The sequence below is a fragment of the Octopus sinensis genome, linkage group LG16 (assembly GCF_006345805.1).
Source record: "Octopus sinensis linkage group LG16, ASM634580v1, whole genome shotgun sequence".
Taxonomy (NCBI): domain Eukaryota; kingdom Metazoa; phylum Mollusca; class Cephalopoda; order Octopoda; family Octopodidae; genus Octopus; species Octopus sinensis.
In genome coordinates, this window is record NC_043012.1 from 44,063,007 (window position 1) to 44,079,379 (window position 16,373).

Here is a 16,373-nt window from a genome sequence, read left to right on the forward strand (position 1 = left end):
CTCAAATGTTTGATCAATATAATTCAACAACAAAAACTACAACTGACACTTGTGTTATTGAAAAGATTTATGCTTGATATTTCTTTGTTCTGTCGACTGAGAAGGGCAATATAATCATAAGTTGTTAGGCCCTCTAGGACAGAGGTTTGAATAGCTGTGTTAGGTTAATATGGTTAATGTTCATTTAGAATTGTTGAAGGTTGGAGAGAACACAAATAATGGTAAAAAGAGAAATATTATGACAAGGAAAAGATCAGGTGAGTGTCATAGAACATAAATAATCTGGCAAACCAAGTCTAAGATCAGCTCTGAATTTCTGGTCATCCATATCGTTTCTCTTTCTTCACTAATGTTCTTCAGAAAGGCATGCTTTTCATTCTGTCATTTTCTTATCCTTTGTAATTGAAGACTTTGTACCTGTGTTTGCTGTGAAAGCTGTGTTAAGATTTTATATCTGAATGTTAAATTCATCATTAGTCTGAGCCGTTTTGATTTTTTTGTATAGTTAACATTCAAATATAAAATCTTGACACAGCTTTCACAGTAAACACAGGTACAAAGTCTTCAATTACAAAGAATGAGGAAATGACAGAATGAAAAGCATACCTTTCTGAAGAACATTAGTGAAGAAAGAGAAACGATATGGATGACCAGAAATTAAGATCTTGTTTGCCAGATTGTTTATGTTCTATGGCACTCACCTGATCTTGTGTGAACAGAAAAGCTCAAAATTATGGATGCGAGAAAAGGGTGTGAAACAAGTAATGCGAGAAAATTGGTGTGAAACAAGTAAAGTGAAATGGTTCCACCAGAATCTAAATTAGATCCCTGACTCGGCTCTCAGCAATTTACTTCTAATGTGCAACATTTTCCAGACTCAAATTCTATATACATTAATCATTTATTAATTATGTCTGAAATTATATTGGTTATGTGACTCAATATATTTTGAAAATGATCAAATGAAGTCAATGGTAACCTGATCTAAACTACGATTGCATTTTAGTGCATTAGGTTACAAACAGGGGACGATTGATGATGTCCCATGTATTGCTGTGTAAACACTTATAACTCTTTCAATTATGAATAAAATCTCCTCTTACCTGTTACAAGGACAGTTCTCTTGGTTGTTGGCATTCCTATTTTAGACAATCTGTAAAACAAAACAAAATTTTAAAAATTAATTGCAGAAGCTTTGAATATGCTTTGTTTGAACAATTTCATTTATTTACAGAGATTTTTGACTTAACTGAATGACTCATTTGTAAATGAGCAGAGCAACCAATTTCACTTCTCATTTCTGCTTCGGAAAGAGCAATGGTCATCTATGATGCTCAGTAAAAGTCAGTGGACATTATTTATCCGTTGCTTAGCAACTCAAAAACAAGATGGACATTTGACATACCAAAACTTTTAGAGGAAAAGTAATGTGAATATATTGCTCATTGGGAAAGTGTGAGCAAGCATTTCTTTATCAACATTTTATTGACATCATGTAAATTAATATGATAAATGATTATCTAAACTATGTGACTGAATAAAAGTGGGAGGAGAAGGTAACAAAGAGCAAAACTATTAGTGAATGTGTAAGAGAGGTGACTTTGTTTGCATAATCATGTAATATGATATAGAGATAATATATGCTAGATGATAAATAGACATAAATTGTATGTAAAGAGTACATAAAATGGGAGAGAAGTCCTTCAAATCAAATGCAGACGCTGCCTTCTAGACACTTCTAACCTCCAACTAATGTTGTTAAAATGATGATAATATCAAACAAAAAGATTAACAAAAGAGAGAGTAAAGGGGAAAGAAGGAGAGTGAAAGAGGGTAAGTGAGAAAAGAAGAGAGAGACAACTAAGTTGGAAGTTGGTTATGAAAGAAAATTACTAAACATGTCAGGAACTCTTCATTTTAGTTTCAGAAACTCTGAGGTTTTACCTAAGAAACGAGTTAACAGGAATCTACGTTATTATCATAATTTCTCATGTTGGGCCTCACTGAGGAGATGACAAGGGACCAAGACTTCTAGTGATTTGCTGTACTCGACAAGACATGGCCATCCCTACATATAGGCATGTCTTTTATGGCCACGCCCCCACTCCCTCTCCCAGCCAAGAGGTCTTTGTTTTACAGGAGTCAGTGCCACATAAAAGGCACTTATGCCAGTGCCATATAAAATGCACTCGTGTCAATGTCACATAAAAAGGACCCAGCACAGTTTGTAAAGAGATTAGCATTAGGAAGGGCATCCAGCTGTAGAAACCAGACCAAAACAGACAATTGGAGCTTGGACAACTCTCTGGTTGGCCAGCTCCGGTCAAACCATCCAACTCATGCCATTGTGGAAAACAGATGTTAAATGATAATGTTTTGATGATGATGATGATGATGATAATTACAAGTATTTTAGCAGGAAAAAATTGCAGCTCTAGTGATAGGACAGAAACCATTGTTTTCAGATTGGCAATAAATCAACTTTGTTGAATTCAAAAACAAAAAATAAAAATAATTTTAAAATTATAAAAAAAGATATATCAAAGTACTTTTGATCTGATACATGTTGAAACTAAAACAATTAATTCATGGTAAAGTCACAATGGACACTTAAAAATTCGCAAACACAGTTATATTCATTTTTGTTCAAGGCTTACTTATTTTATTTTTAGATATTCAAGTCTTTTGTCAATCATTTGTGACTTGTTCACTGATACTCTATACCATTGTAATTTGTGAAATTGTACATTAGTTATTGGGTCGTAAATATAAACTTAATTTGTATTATGATCAAAGTAGTAAACACACGTGAGATTATTGACAGTGTACGTGTGTTTTAGATAACTATTATATCTCTGCCATTATGCACCTGATACATCAAGTACAAATGAACTTAAGAGGAGAGACTGGGAAGAATATGTTCTATGATATATCCAAGAGTGGACATTTTCATTATAGCTATATTTTGTAGCTCCTTTATCAAATGTAGTTGGTGATAAGGATGGGAGATGAGGACAGGGAAGAGGTAGGATATTTGGTCAATTTTTTATATATATAAAAGTGTATTTTGCAAATATACAAGGGAAAAGGTATGTCACCTTTACTTTATGTGCAAGGAGAGACTAAACAATAAAACACTATCTCATCATCCTCATTGTTGAACGTCCGCTTTTCCTGCTGGCAGGGTGGGATGGTTTCACAGGAACCAGCCAAGCAGAAGCTTGCACCAGTCTTCTGTGACTGTTTTTGCAGGATTTTTACAGTTGGATGCCCTTCCTAACACCAATCACCTAGCAGAGTGGACTCAGTGCTTTTTATGTAGCACAATGACAGGCACAGTCAGTTTTTACAGCTGGATGTCCTTCCAAATGCCAACCACTTTGCAGTGTGGACTGGATGCTTTTTAAGTGGCACCAGCACTGGCAGGGTCACCAAGTAACTTGCAAGACAAAAATCTTTAGAGAGGGGAAGGGCACTGGAGGAGGTGATCTTGTCAGATGATAAAAGTGAGACAGAGACAGGTGTCTTGCTGTAGAGGAGGTACAAGGTTGCCTGGCCAGAGAGAGAGTGAGAAAAAAGAGAGAGATCAGGAATGAAGACAGAAACAGGTGTGCTACCACAAAGGAGATACATGGTTTCCCAACCTAAGGGAAACACAAGAGAAGGAGAGAGAGCAAGATAGAGATGGTGGCAAAGTGCTGGGCATACTCACAAGGGACAGGGATCAGAATATAAATGGGATGGTTGAGTAAAGGCAGAGAGAGATATAGATGGTGGCAAGTGCCAGGGCATACCCTTGAGGTTCAAAGGTCATAGAATAAGTGGCAGACTATTGCCAAAGAAGCATGATTAGGGAGTGCAGCGGGGAAGTGAGTGGTGAAAACCTGGGTATATATAGAGTAGGAGGGCTACTGGATAGTACTGATGCAGAGAAACAGGGCCATGAGGATAGAATTGAAGAGTGAGAGGTAGGCATAGTGCATGAAGGAGGAAATGTGAGGAAGAGAAGAGATGTAGTTTGGTTTGTTGTGGTAGGGTGTGTGAGAAGTTTTCTAAGTTTGGGTGGGACACAACACTTATAGAACTCAGTTTCACTGACGTGGGTGGGTCTTCTCAAAAACCTCATATTGCCAGACATCTCGGTCAATCTCTCATGCACTATATACATTTATAGATATGCATATAAATAAAATAGATATATCATGATTGTTTTCGTTTGCTTTTTCCATGCTTGCATGGGTTGGACGAGACCCTATTTGGTAAATGACAATTCTGATACTAATCCTTACTTTTTGTCAAAGAAATTACCCTATTCTACTGGTCTTCACACATTAAATGGCAGCCAAGTATTTTGTTTATGAGTTCACTATACAAGTGGTGTGAATGCAAAAGTAACTGGACACACACACACACTCAAATGCATACATATACAATGGTCTTCCAATCTTAGACTGAGCAAAAACAAAGATTATGTGCATAATGATGATGATGTTTAAAACATTTCAAGGTGCTCACAGTCATCTAACAGTCACAATGTAGTCAGTGGAATGTCAACCCTTGCATTTTATAGAGGTTAGCATTAGCAAAAGTGTCCTGGGGGTACTCTAGGTATCAATGAACATCAACAGAGCAGTCCTTCTAAACAACAATTGAAAGTCATTAGGCTGGCAGTGCTACTGATGGTGATGGCAGGTTCATCTGAGGTTTAGGATAAACTCACCAGGTACAGTAGCATTACAAGCTGTTCCAAAATCTAAGGAGGGTGACAAAAGTTCTTCATGCACTCATTCATCTGAAACATTGATGATCTGAGCAATTTTAGCCAAGATCATCCTGATATCTTATTTTACCAAGAAAAGACAAGCAGTTTCTTCTGATTATATCAACTCCAGCCAAATATGGGGTCGATATAACCAAATGTGTGTCCTGTGCCTATATTAAAAACAGATATGATTATTTACTGGTGATGTGCCATGTTTCACTTTGCCATTGTTTACATATTACTGCATTACATTTAATACTAAAACGTTTCTCTTTGGCATATTTATAAATAAGAGACTCTGGAATTCTTAGATAACTACTTTATTACCACAGAGTAGACAAAAAGATTTTGGTTTTTCAATATTTACACGATTTAAAAAATATTTACTTATTTACAAATTTGAAAAGATGGTGTCTTTTTTCATCTGGGGTAGCAGTAATTGATAATATCAAGAGTTGTAGCACCAGTTACACCCAAATATCTCACAAAAGAAAAACTTATTGAAAATTGTAAAAATAAAACACTACAAAAAGAAAGGATGAAACCATTATGTCATTTAAACAGACATGCAAACAATGGCACTTTGAAAAATCCAGAAGCATTTGGCAATGGCCAAGGAAATTTCTATAGACAATAACAAGAACAGGTTCGTTAAAGTCTTGAGCTAACAAAGTGGTGTTACACAGGAATCAGCTCACTGGAGACAATAAGAGAAATATGTCACAAAAATCTTGCCACCTTATTTGAAAAACAAAAAAGACAAAGAGAAAAGTAACAGACATCTTCTCAAAAATTAGATGGATTTTCAATTTACCGTCACTGGAGCAATTGAAGACAACCGTGGATTATGTAGCTGGTCTTTGAAACTGAGAATGAGGTGAGACAACAGACCAAGTTAGTGCATGTGTTCTCAAGTTTATACCACAATACATAAGAAATAACCCAAGTGTCATGGTTAAAGACATTGGGTTGGACATTTGACTCTTGTCTCTTTATGACCCTTATGGTGTAATACAGGCAGGTTGTCAGCAGCAAAGTGATCAGAAATGACATGTTGAGTGAGGTCACTGCACAGATATACATGTCCTCATGAGCACCAGATATCAAAGATCTATCCTGGAGCTATCCCTCATCATGAGTGCAGAAACAAAAGTGATACAATTGATGTTGCAGGGCAGAAATGCCAGTTGCTACGTGTGTGCAAGAGACACCGGAGATTCCCAAGGAAGTGGAAAAGCAAGAGAAAGTGGCATGCAGCAAAGGAACCAGCATGCAACAACAGCAGCAAGGCCCAAAAGTTACTGTTTCCACAATAAAACTGGTCAAAGCTGTAAGGTTGGTTGGGGAGAATTAACCTGTTAATCTTATCATTGGTGCCAGAGAGATATTTTTCAAAAATTTTGCCAACTTAACTAGAATTTATTGAAAATAAATTATAGCTAGGAGGAAAAATAACATATATCTTCCACTCAAAAAGCAGATGGGTTTTGAGTGTACCCTCAAAGGAACAACCAAAGACCACCCTTTAATTGTTCCTTTGAGAGACAGTAAAGAAAAAAAAAACTTAACAAAAGAAAACCAACAGGCCAAAACAAAAGGTGTACCATTTCAGTTGTAATCCTTGGTGCTACATGTGACCATTTTTTGTTGTAATCTAGTTTATTTCACCATTTTAAGCATTGCCCACAGAAAAGTTTCAGTTCCCGTATGTATTTTTGATGGCTCTGTTTCAATTCTTTAATTTCTTGTATCTATCCTTTCTGCTGTATACCAATGTTTAGTGCTAGTTGTGTCTATGGTTTTTAAGGAATTTGTGAGTGGAGTACTTATTTATTTCAGTTAAATATTTCTTTCGTATTTTTTGTGTGTTGAAATTAAAAATTGCATATATTTCCGTGTTTAACAACCTTTAGATAAAAATCAGCCCTAAACTCCCAAGAGATCTTGATCACTAAGTAACCAGTTTTCACCAGTTCATCATCCAGCTGAGAAAAGGTATGTTTCCATTGTCTCATATTGGAAATATGGATGAAACTCCATTAAACTTTGACATGCTGGATAACAAAATGGTAGACTTGAAAGGAGTAAAAACAGTGGTCGTTAAAAGCACAGGATATGAGAAAACGAGGTTTATGGTGGTATTATCCTGCATGGCTGACAGTACAAAATTAAAACCCATGGTTATTTTTAACCATAAAACATAGCCCAAAATAGATTTTCCTCCTAGCGTTTTTGTTCATTTTCACGAGAAAATGTTGATGGATGAAAGTGATGTGAAATTATGGATTGAGACTATATGTAACAGATGGCCAAGTGGCATATATAATGAACAGTTTATTGGTTTGGGGTATATTTCGTAGCCACGTTATGGCAAATACTAAAACCCAGTTATCCAAAACCAACACTGATATTGCTGTTATTCCTGATGGTTTAACTTTATTGAAAAATTAAGGTTGTGTGTGATCCAAATTGTGTTATTTACCACCAAATGATAATAGATATTTTATGAAAAATATAAATATGTTATTATAAATGTTATTACTACAGTTATACATCACCATTAGAAGTTTTGAAAGGTTAGCGAAAGATAAAGGTTACTATGAGCAGAACCATAACTCAATGCTTACATTTTCTCAGCTGAGCTTCCATAGATAAAAGTTGATTTCAATGATATAGAATTATCTCTCGAATAGGCTATTTATTATGAAGATATGCCAATAATATATAAAATAAAAATGTTTTTATTTACCTATGTTATAATTTTTTTTATATTTTGTTAATGTATGTCGAGGTCAAGTTTAGCTTATTATAAATTCAAAGTTTGATTTTTAAAAAGGTAGTATAAGATGACCCTAAATTTTTAGGGTAAATTTTAGGATTCAAAGGTCATGTTATATGTGGAAATATAAGGCGCGGGAGTGGCTGTGTGGTAAGTAGCTTGCTTACCAACCACATGGCTCTGGGTTCAGTCCCACTGCATGGCACCTTGGGCAAGAGTCTTCTACTATAGCCTCGGGCCGACCAAAGCCTTGTGAGTGGATTTGGTAGACGGAAACTGAAAGAAGCCCGTCGTATATATGTATGTATGTGTGTATATGTATTTGTCCCCCCAGCACTGCTTGACAACCGATGCTGGTGTGTTTATGTCCCTGTAACTTAGCGGTTTGGCAAAAGAGAGCGATAGAATAAGTACTAGGCTTACAACGAATAAGTCCTGGAGTTGATTTGCTCGACTAAAGGTGGTGCTCCAGCATAGCCGCAGTCAAATGACTGAAACAAGTAAAAGAGGTACTTGTAGTAAAGTATTTTCCTTATTTTTACACATGTTTATTCCAACTGTATCAGTTTTATATACTACCTTAAATTGAATGGGGACTTTTCTTCCAGTCTGCCCACAGACATATGTGTGATGTGTGTCAGCTTTTGGTTGATGCAGTCTAAATTTTGTCAATGAATTTCTTGTTTTTGTGTCTAGTTTCTTCAGGATTTTTAATCATGCACAATTAAGATGTGGTCCATAATCCATCGAAGGGGCTTATCATTCCAAATTAGAACTGACTTACACAATGACAAGCCATCTAACTATTTCTCAAGTTAGTTTTTCAAGGATGATTCTAATAATATGTTTATCTTTAGGGCCTATCCAAGCAATAAATTCTTTTGATTTTGTCTGCAGTCTTATAATATTGTCTTATTTATCAGTAACTGGTTTTTACAATTCCTTCTGTTCTTTACAAAGGTTGTTTTTGTTGAAGTGTTCATAAAAACTATGAGAAATCAGTAAGCAGTTTTTAGAGTTATCTACCTCTGTAATTTAGTAGAAGAATTAATTTTTTTGGCATTAACCGTTTAGCTATTAATTATTTTATCAAAGCATCTGGCAATATAAGAGTGCTTCAGCCCATATTTTTCTCTAAAATTTTTCTCCTTTTTCTTTATTTGGTTGAAGCTTTCCTGTTTTGTATATTTAACTAGCAGTATCGCCCGGCGTTGCTCGGGTTTGTAAGGGAAATAACTATATAAGCATTTTTAGAGAGTTACTTCCCTTATAGATGCCAATTCAGGCTTTCTTAGCCATTTCTGTTTTGGTGTCTTCAAGCCATGAAGTCGTTGTTCTAAAAGAACGCTGGTCTCCTTGACAACGCTTTACGACGTTGATTTCCTTACACTCCCTTCCCCACAGCTTCACGAGGGAGGGAAGAAGGGGGAGAAGCAAACAGGTGCAGGTGTGACCATGGACGCCAACTCCACCGCCATCGACACATGAAAAATTATGCATTAAAATGGAATAAAAAATGATGTTAAATTATTTTTAAAATCGTAGACTCATCTTAGATGCGCGCTAATACTCAGACGGGCTCGATATGAATCACGACTATAAGATACCCGAATTTGGTTAAACTGCACCGCAAAATGTGGGAGTAGTTAGGAATCTAAATCGAAGGGGACAGACACTCACACAACTACAGTTTTATATATAGAGATTACTTGTAAAGGGCTTGTTTATCATTTCAAAACATTTTATTTTGTTTGATTTGTTTCAAAAATACTATGTTCTCACTTTCAACTGCTGAATTAATATTTCATGTTAAAAGCCTGTTTGTCTTGAATTCTGAGTTTCTATGAAATTTTATTTTTATTTTATTTATTTTTGGTGCATTTTGGGTTTTGCTGTTTCAAGCTATTTCCTTTCTCTTGCAATTTATCTGCTGTTGAATCTTTTGTTTTCAAATGGAATCAATTTTAGGCTGATGGGATTCATTCCATGCTAATAGCACGACTTGGCTTTTCTCTATTGTCGTATGAGTTGAGCTAAACATTACAACAGTGTAGACCAGTGGTTCTCAGCTAATTTTTACACCCCCTTTGATTCCTATTTTACTCAGGTGGATGCTCATAGCTATTTGATGTTTTAAAAAATTGTATTTTATTTTTATAATTAAATATTATTAGGAACTGAATAAAGAAATTGTTAAAATATTTTGCATATTGTAGGAATATAGCTGACTTATTGCACATGTGTTTTAAGAACCACTGCTTGAGAAACACTGGTGTAGACCATGGGACAATGGTCAATCTGCCTAGGAGCTACTGCAGACAGCTTTTTCCAGTAGTGGAAGAACTGAACTTAGCACTGCAAGATTGCAAAATAGTCATTAATTCTATGGTTTTGTAACTGTCTACTTGCTGTCCTGTTATGTATTTCAAGTTAGATGTGTCAGTTGTTAAGAGCCGAGTTTCTTTATGCTTCTGATCAGATATGAACCTGACCTCCTTAGTACAAATGTGTCTATTTCAAAACATATCAGTTAGCTTCCAAGTAACAATGTTGTCAACTTATTCTTAAACATTATCTTTTATACAATAGTGACAGATAAATCCAAGATTTCATTTTATCATGTAGCTAGACATCAGCTAGTTTTTAATTTCAATGAGTTAGCATTTTCAAATTCATACTGAAACAATTCTACAAACAGTTTTAATTTTAAATTTTCAGAAGTTTTTATCAACTCGATTTAATAAATATTATAGTTTACAGCTGTTTTACTTTGTAATTTAGAAGCATTTAATGAAAAGTAAACAATCAACAAGTGAATCCTGAATGTAAGCATTTCAGTTAAAAGTATGAATGTCACAATTACATTTCCTTATTCAGTGAATTTTAAGTTTTCTGTATTTGCAAGAAATAAGTACAGAAAGTTATATAACTGAAGAGCTCAATTTTTGATAATTTTTAATGTATAACACACCAAAAATTGCATTCCAAAGATTTCTTATGGAATAGAAAATACTTCAGCTCAGAACAGTTATTAAGTCTCTACAATGCATAGTTAGGACTCTCCTAAGAGTACTGCTTCCATATCTAAAGCAGTAGTGTAACTGCTACGAAACATAAAGCTAGCTGACTAATAACCTTGAATCATTACATCCTACTTCTGTCTCTTCTATGGATAGAACAACAGTTTCTGTGTATAAGATACCATCGAAGAGCACCCAAGCTATCTGATTCTTTAGCTCTCATCATCATTACATTTTGATGAGTCCTTACTTCCCAAAACAGTAACTATCCGGAACTCCCTCACTGCTCATGCTTCTCTAATAACACGGGCATTCCTCTTCACCTCTGAACTGGATAAAAACTATTACATTATTTAGGCACGGATACCAGTTCTATATAGCTAGAATAGCTTACAAGGTTGCCAGACTTATATAACCTAAATGCAGATGCCCACCTGTTCATGCTGACATGGGCTGAACGGAAGTTTCTGAGGCACCGTTATGGCTGTATGCCTTTCCTGGTGCCAACTCTTTGAATCAGTTCTTACAACAAGCAAGGATATAGTGTACCTTTTCTAAAGATCAGGTGCACCCAGCATTAACAATACATATTGCTAATGCAAAATACAATGATCAATGACAAAGGTGATGATGATGAATTACGCTGACATTTGTATGGTAAAACTTTTGGGTTGATATTCTATGAACTGACACTGATGTCTCTACTACAGTTATATCCATGGCAAAGCGTATTTGCAAGGAAACTGCATAAAGTGTATGCATTAATCATTCCCATTCATGCTGAAGCATGCCTGAACACGACATAAATTTTCTTTTCCTTTCTGTCCCTTACAAACTCTATAAGTCAATTGAAACATCATCATCAACATCATTATAATATACATACTGACTATATTTGTTTGCAAGTTCGTTTTCGATCTCCATGCTTGTGTGAGAATGCAAACATTAATTATGCTTATGACATTTAAAAATACAATATGAAATCTAAGCAACAAATAAGAAGTAAGAAAACTACCTTAAAAGTTATCAAGAAGATACTCATAACTTGATATTAGTGACTATATTCATGGAAATATCTAAATACTTCAAACTATACAGAAGGAAGGCTGCTATAAGGAGTTGATTGATTTGATGGGAGGACTGTCATTTAGCACAAGCCTGCTCAATCAGAACTGACTTGGAGTTAACAACACTATACCAGAATAACACAAACCTCATCCATAAACACACACACCCACACTTCACCATGAAGGTCACATACACTATGAGTAATGGCTAATTGTGTAGCCAATCAATTTATTAATACAATAACCTGTGGCTTGCCCAACATAAGTGAAAACAACTGTGCTGTATTTGTGGTGATGGAGGTTGCTGTTACTTATCTGAGCCTCTGTTTTAGCCACCTTCCTCTGTTATCTGACTGTTAAAATGCATGCTGTCTGGTGTGACAAGAATGGAGACACATATTGCTCAGTTGATTCAATTAATTACTGCCAAAAATGTTCTTTTTACAGGGCACAAGAAGAAGATTTGCTTAATAAACCAATCACTTCATTCTATTGTGATTTGATCTGACATGTTACCTAACAGTTAGGTTTTGAATCATTGCTAGTTTCTTTTTATTTTTCACTTGACTGCAGCTACTGTGTGTTAAGAAGCTTGCTTCCCAATTACATGGTCCTGGGTTCAGTCCCACAGCATGGCATCTTGGGAAAGTGTCATCTACTATAGCCTCGGGCCAACCAAAGCCTTGTGAGTGGATTTGGTAGACAGAAACTGAAGGTAGCCTGTCATATATATATATATGTGTGTGTGTGTCTTTGTGTCTGTATTTGTCCCCACATCACTGCTTGACAACTGGCGTTGGTGTGTTTACGTTCCCGTTAACTTAGCGGTTCGGCAAAAGAGAATGGGGTGGGGTGGGGTTGATTCATCAACTAAAAGTTCAAGGCGGTGCCCTAGTATGGCCACAGTCTAATGACTGAAAAATGTAAAAGGTAAAAGATAAACAAATTGAGTCCAGAAACCCAGAGCTTATTTTTTCACATCTGATATTTGTATCAGTTTCTTTTGCTGAACTGCTAGGATACAGGATGTAAACAAACAATGACTGTGTGCCAAGCAGTTGTGGTGGGGCAGAAAGAAAGACAAAGACACATATAAAGTGATATGTTTTCACAGTTTTTTCTCAACCAGATTCACTCACAATACATTAATCAGCCCAGAGCTTCAGCAGAAGATATTTGCCCAAAGTGCCACACACTGAGAAATTTACCTCGGACCATGTTGCTGCAAATTAAACTTCTGAACCACACAACCTTGCTTGTACTTATATACAGCCACACAATATATGCATACATATATATACACACACACAATGTATACATACATATACACACACATATATACATATAAACATGTATATAAATATGTATATATATTTACATATAGATATATATGTATGCATATATTTACATATATGCATACACACACATAAGGTCAATTTGCATGCAACACTTATAAAAATTGTTTTTGTTGTTGCTTCTTTCATGATTTAGGAATGTCAGATGATGGATGAGGTATAATGTGTAGAAGAGAGAGAAAGAAAGAATTAGAATATAGACTGACCGAAACGGGAAGGACTAATTTTTATTGGACAAAAAGCCATGAGCGGAAGATATTGTTCCTGCAAATCTTGCATTTATGATGCATTTTATTCCATGCCAACCATCTTTCTCTTTGATCTCCTCCCTGAGACACAATTTCTACATCTCTCATTCACTAAGATGCTACCGAATTCATAGTTGGTTTTTGTAAGTTATCATTTCTCTAACAATATTTGAAGGCAAACCTCTGTATCAGTAGTACTGTATCCAAATCTAGGCGACCAGTTTATCCTTTTTTCATTTAATCAAGTTACCGGTCATTTGCCCAGCAGTCTACTTTTACTTCTATACATATTCCCTTCTTTATTCTAAAAAATTAAAACTTATACACATGGAATATTTGAATGAAAGAAGACAGCGATTGGTGCGAGAAAGGAAGGTTAGACAAAAAATACAAGTACAAGCCCAGAGAAACAGCGAGTTATGCGGACTTTTCAAATATACAACAGGAAATTCTATGTCAAACAGACGTATTTTTCAGTCACAGAGAAACTGTTCGATTTAGAAATGCAGAAAAATGGTGAAGATTATCCGAAGATGTCATCACTTTATTTATATATTTTACGTTAGCCTAATTTATTCCATATTCACATAACCCGTCGTTTTCGACGGGTACTGTGTTGGTATGTATGCGTGTGTGCGTGCGTGCGTGCGCACTAGTGTTTATGTAACGTTATACTCTGTACATTTTTATTATATTGGTTTGCAAGATAAGATATTTATTTTATGGTATTAAAAAATTGGCACACCAATAATTAGAACATCGAAGCATACTTTTTTTTTAGATAGTAGACCATTTCAATTATCAAAATTATCGAAAAAAAATCAGATGTATATGGAAAAAGATGAGGGCGCCGAATTCTAAGTATCGGCCAGTGCTGAAGTGATGTAGTTTACTTCTCGCTTGTGAAAACCACGATCGGTGCTAGATCTGAGCATTTACAGAGATTTATAGAAGAAACATGATAGAAATTGGATTAAACGAAACCCCTTTTATTCTCATGAACAACGTCGTAAGAGAAGTGAAAGTACTACAGCCGGGAATCGAAACCAGTAAACAGTCGTGACTTATTTAGGGGTTAATTCTAAGGTGTTTGCTTTGTTCTTTCACATTAATTAAAACCAAAATAATTTCTAATATTAATAATACAAATTCTTAAAACAAGATCGGTCATGTAATTGTGAAATAAGGGATAGAGTTTGGAGACATCAGTCGGTGCTTGTTTTTTTCATGGTGACATTAATTACCTAAAATGTTAGCTGAAAATAAAAATAGCAGTTCGATAAATATAGAAAGCAACAGGCAATCACACATACATATTCATACACACACACACACGTGTGTGTGTGGATGCATGTATGTGTATGTATTTGCACACACACATATAATACATATATATATGTGTATGTATGTATATATATATATTATATATATATATAATATATATATTATATTATATATATATATATATATATATATAGTATATATATATATAATATAGTTGCATGTAATTTGTGTATTTTTGTGTGAATGAAAGGCAAATAAATATATTTATAGCTTACCTGGATTAATTAAATTGGAATGCAATAATGCTGAATAGAATAAACAGATATACAAAATACTAAACAAAAACAATCCAACGGTAAAGAAAAGCTTACTCTTTCTTTCTCTCCACTCTATCATTTATATATTCATCTAGTAATCAATCCAATAATGAGTCTTTTTTTTTAGCGAAATCATTAAAGAAATATCTACCTATCCTTCCCTCACTCTCGTCTCAGCAATTCAGCTGTACTTCCCTGTCTATCTCTAGTCTTTCTGTCTTCGCTATTTAAACTGTTGGCCTTACTAGGAGCAAACAACTCGTGTTTTTCAGGAGATGCTCTTTTTCACATTAAAATAGCATCGCGTCTGCACGCACATTTCAGAGAGAGAGATATATATCTATGTATACAGACTCATCCATATGTATGTTTCTGTAGTGAGTTGATGTAAAATCGTTCAGAAAAATAAAAAGGAAAGTAATATGAGTTTAAAAAAAAAGCTGAGAGAATACAATGATTCAATCGGAGTCCATATTTAGTTTCCTTTTAGTGTGGTGGGGTTGAAATAGAAATGACATCCACAATAAACTAGAATTTATCAACGTCAGTTGACTACTGTAAAATCTTACACTTTTTTTCTTCTTATCTAACACAAGGTGATTTCTTTAAAATAGCACCGCATCTACTTCGAAATCGCTTCGCTCCGTTTCTGTCAAAGATATTATTTATTTATTTGTGAATGTATATGTAATCTTTAGTTTCTCACCGTTACTTTACTGCTGCTGCTACTACTGCTGATAACACTCCCTACAGGCGTCTATATTATACATAGCTCCAAACTAATTTCTCCTGTTCGTTTCCAACCTTTTATATACTGTTAATATTTTCGCACACTCTCTCTTTCCCTTGCTTTCTGTCTTACACTTCTATTCCTTTTTCTTAATTCATGCATCCATCTAATTATTCTCTCTCTCTCTCTCTCTCTCTCTCTCTCTCTCTCTCTCTCTCTCTCTCTCTCTCTCTCCTATTCTATTTTATTCTGTCGATTTAGTCTTCAACATACTCTTTCTGTCTTTTAACGCTTTTTACAGATACTATATTCATCCCCACTGACTGTTGCACTGCTCCGGTACTCTTTTCACATTCATCACATTTTTTTTGTCACTTTTGTAATATACCATACACCACTTTTGTAATCTTCGATGCACTCCTATTCATGTGTTTTCTTTTACTTCTTTCAAATTACTCTTTCCCTTTTTTTTTTTTTTGTTTCATATCCTTTGGTTGAAACAGTCACTCCTCTCACCGGTTTTGCCTTCAATACTTTTAATATTTTTTTTTTGTTTCTTAGACAAAGGAATATGAAGAGTGTCTGTAGTTTTCGTTGGCCTTCCCACCGGGGGAAGTCCTTGCTGGTATTCTGTTTGAAATTGAGGATAAGAGTGAGTTGAAAATTACGGTTTCAGCATAATAGTTTAAGCAAATATTTTATTAGAGGTTTGCTGAAGACACATTGTGCTGGTGTAGGGTGGTGAGACTTGTGTATCAAATGGATTGTGCAGAGGTTGCTGTATTTTGTGGTGCAAGTACAGTTAAAAGTG

At 35.0% G+C, this 16,373-nt stretch overlaps 1 protein-coding gene across 6 annotated transcripts in view; it reads right to left on the reverse strand.

Moving 5' to 3' along the window:
- LOC115220561 (pyroglutamyl-peptidase 1) overlaps positions 1–15,633 on the reverse strand; it is a 34,037-nt gene extending 18,404 nt beyond the window's left edge. The window contains exons 1-3 of one of the 6 annotated variants that reach the window (XM_036510114.1): positions 15,539–15,556; positions 14,791–14,820; positions 1,104–1,153 (exon numbers count right to left, since the gene is read on the reverse strand). In XM_036510114.1, coding sequence (XP_036366007.1) covers positions 1,104–1,137 — 34 coding nt within the window. In that variant the 5' untranslated portion in view covers positions 1,138–1,153; positions 14,791–14,820; positions 15,539–15,556. Of the gene's footprint in view, positions 1–1,103; positions 1,154–14,790; positions 15,363–15,538 lie in introns of those variants that run through there. The other 5 variants (XM_036510113.1, XM_029790711.2, XM_029790710.2 and 2 more) reach the window with 5 other exon arrangements.
- Between the last annotated feature and the right edge of the window lie 740 nt (positions 15,634–16,373).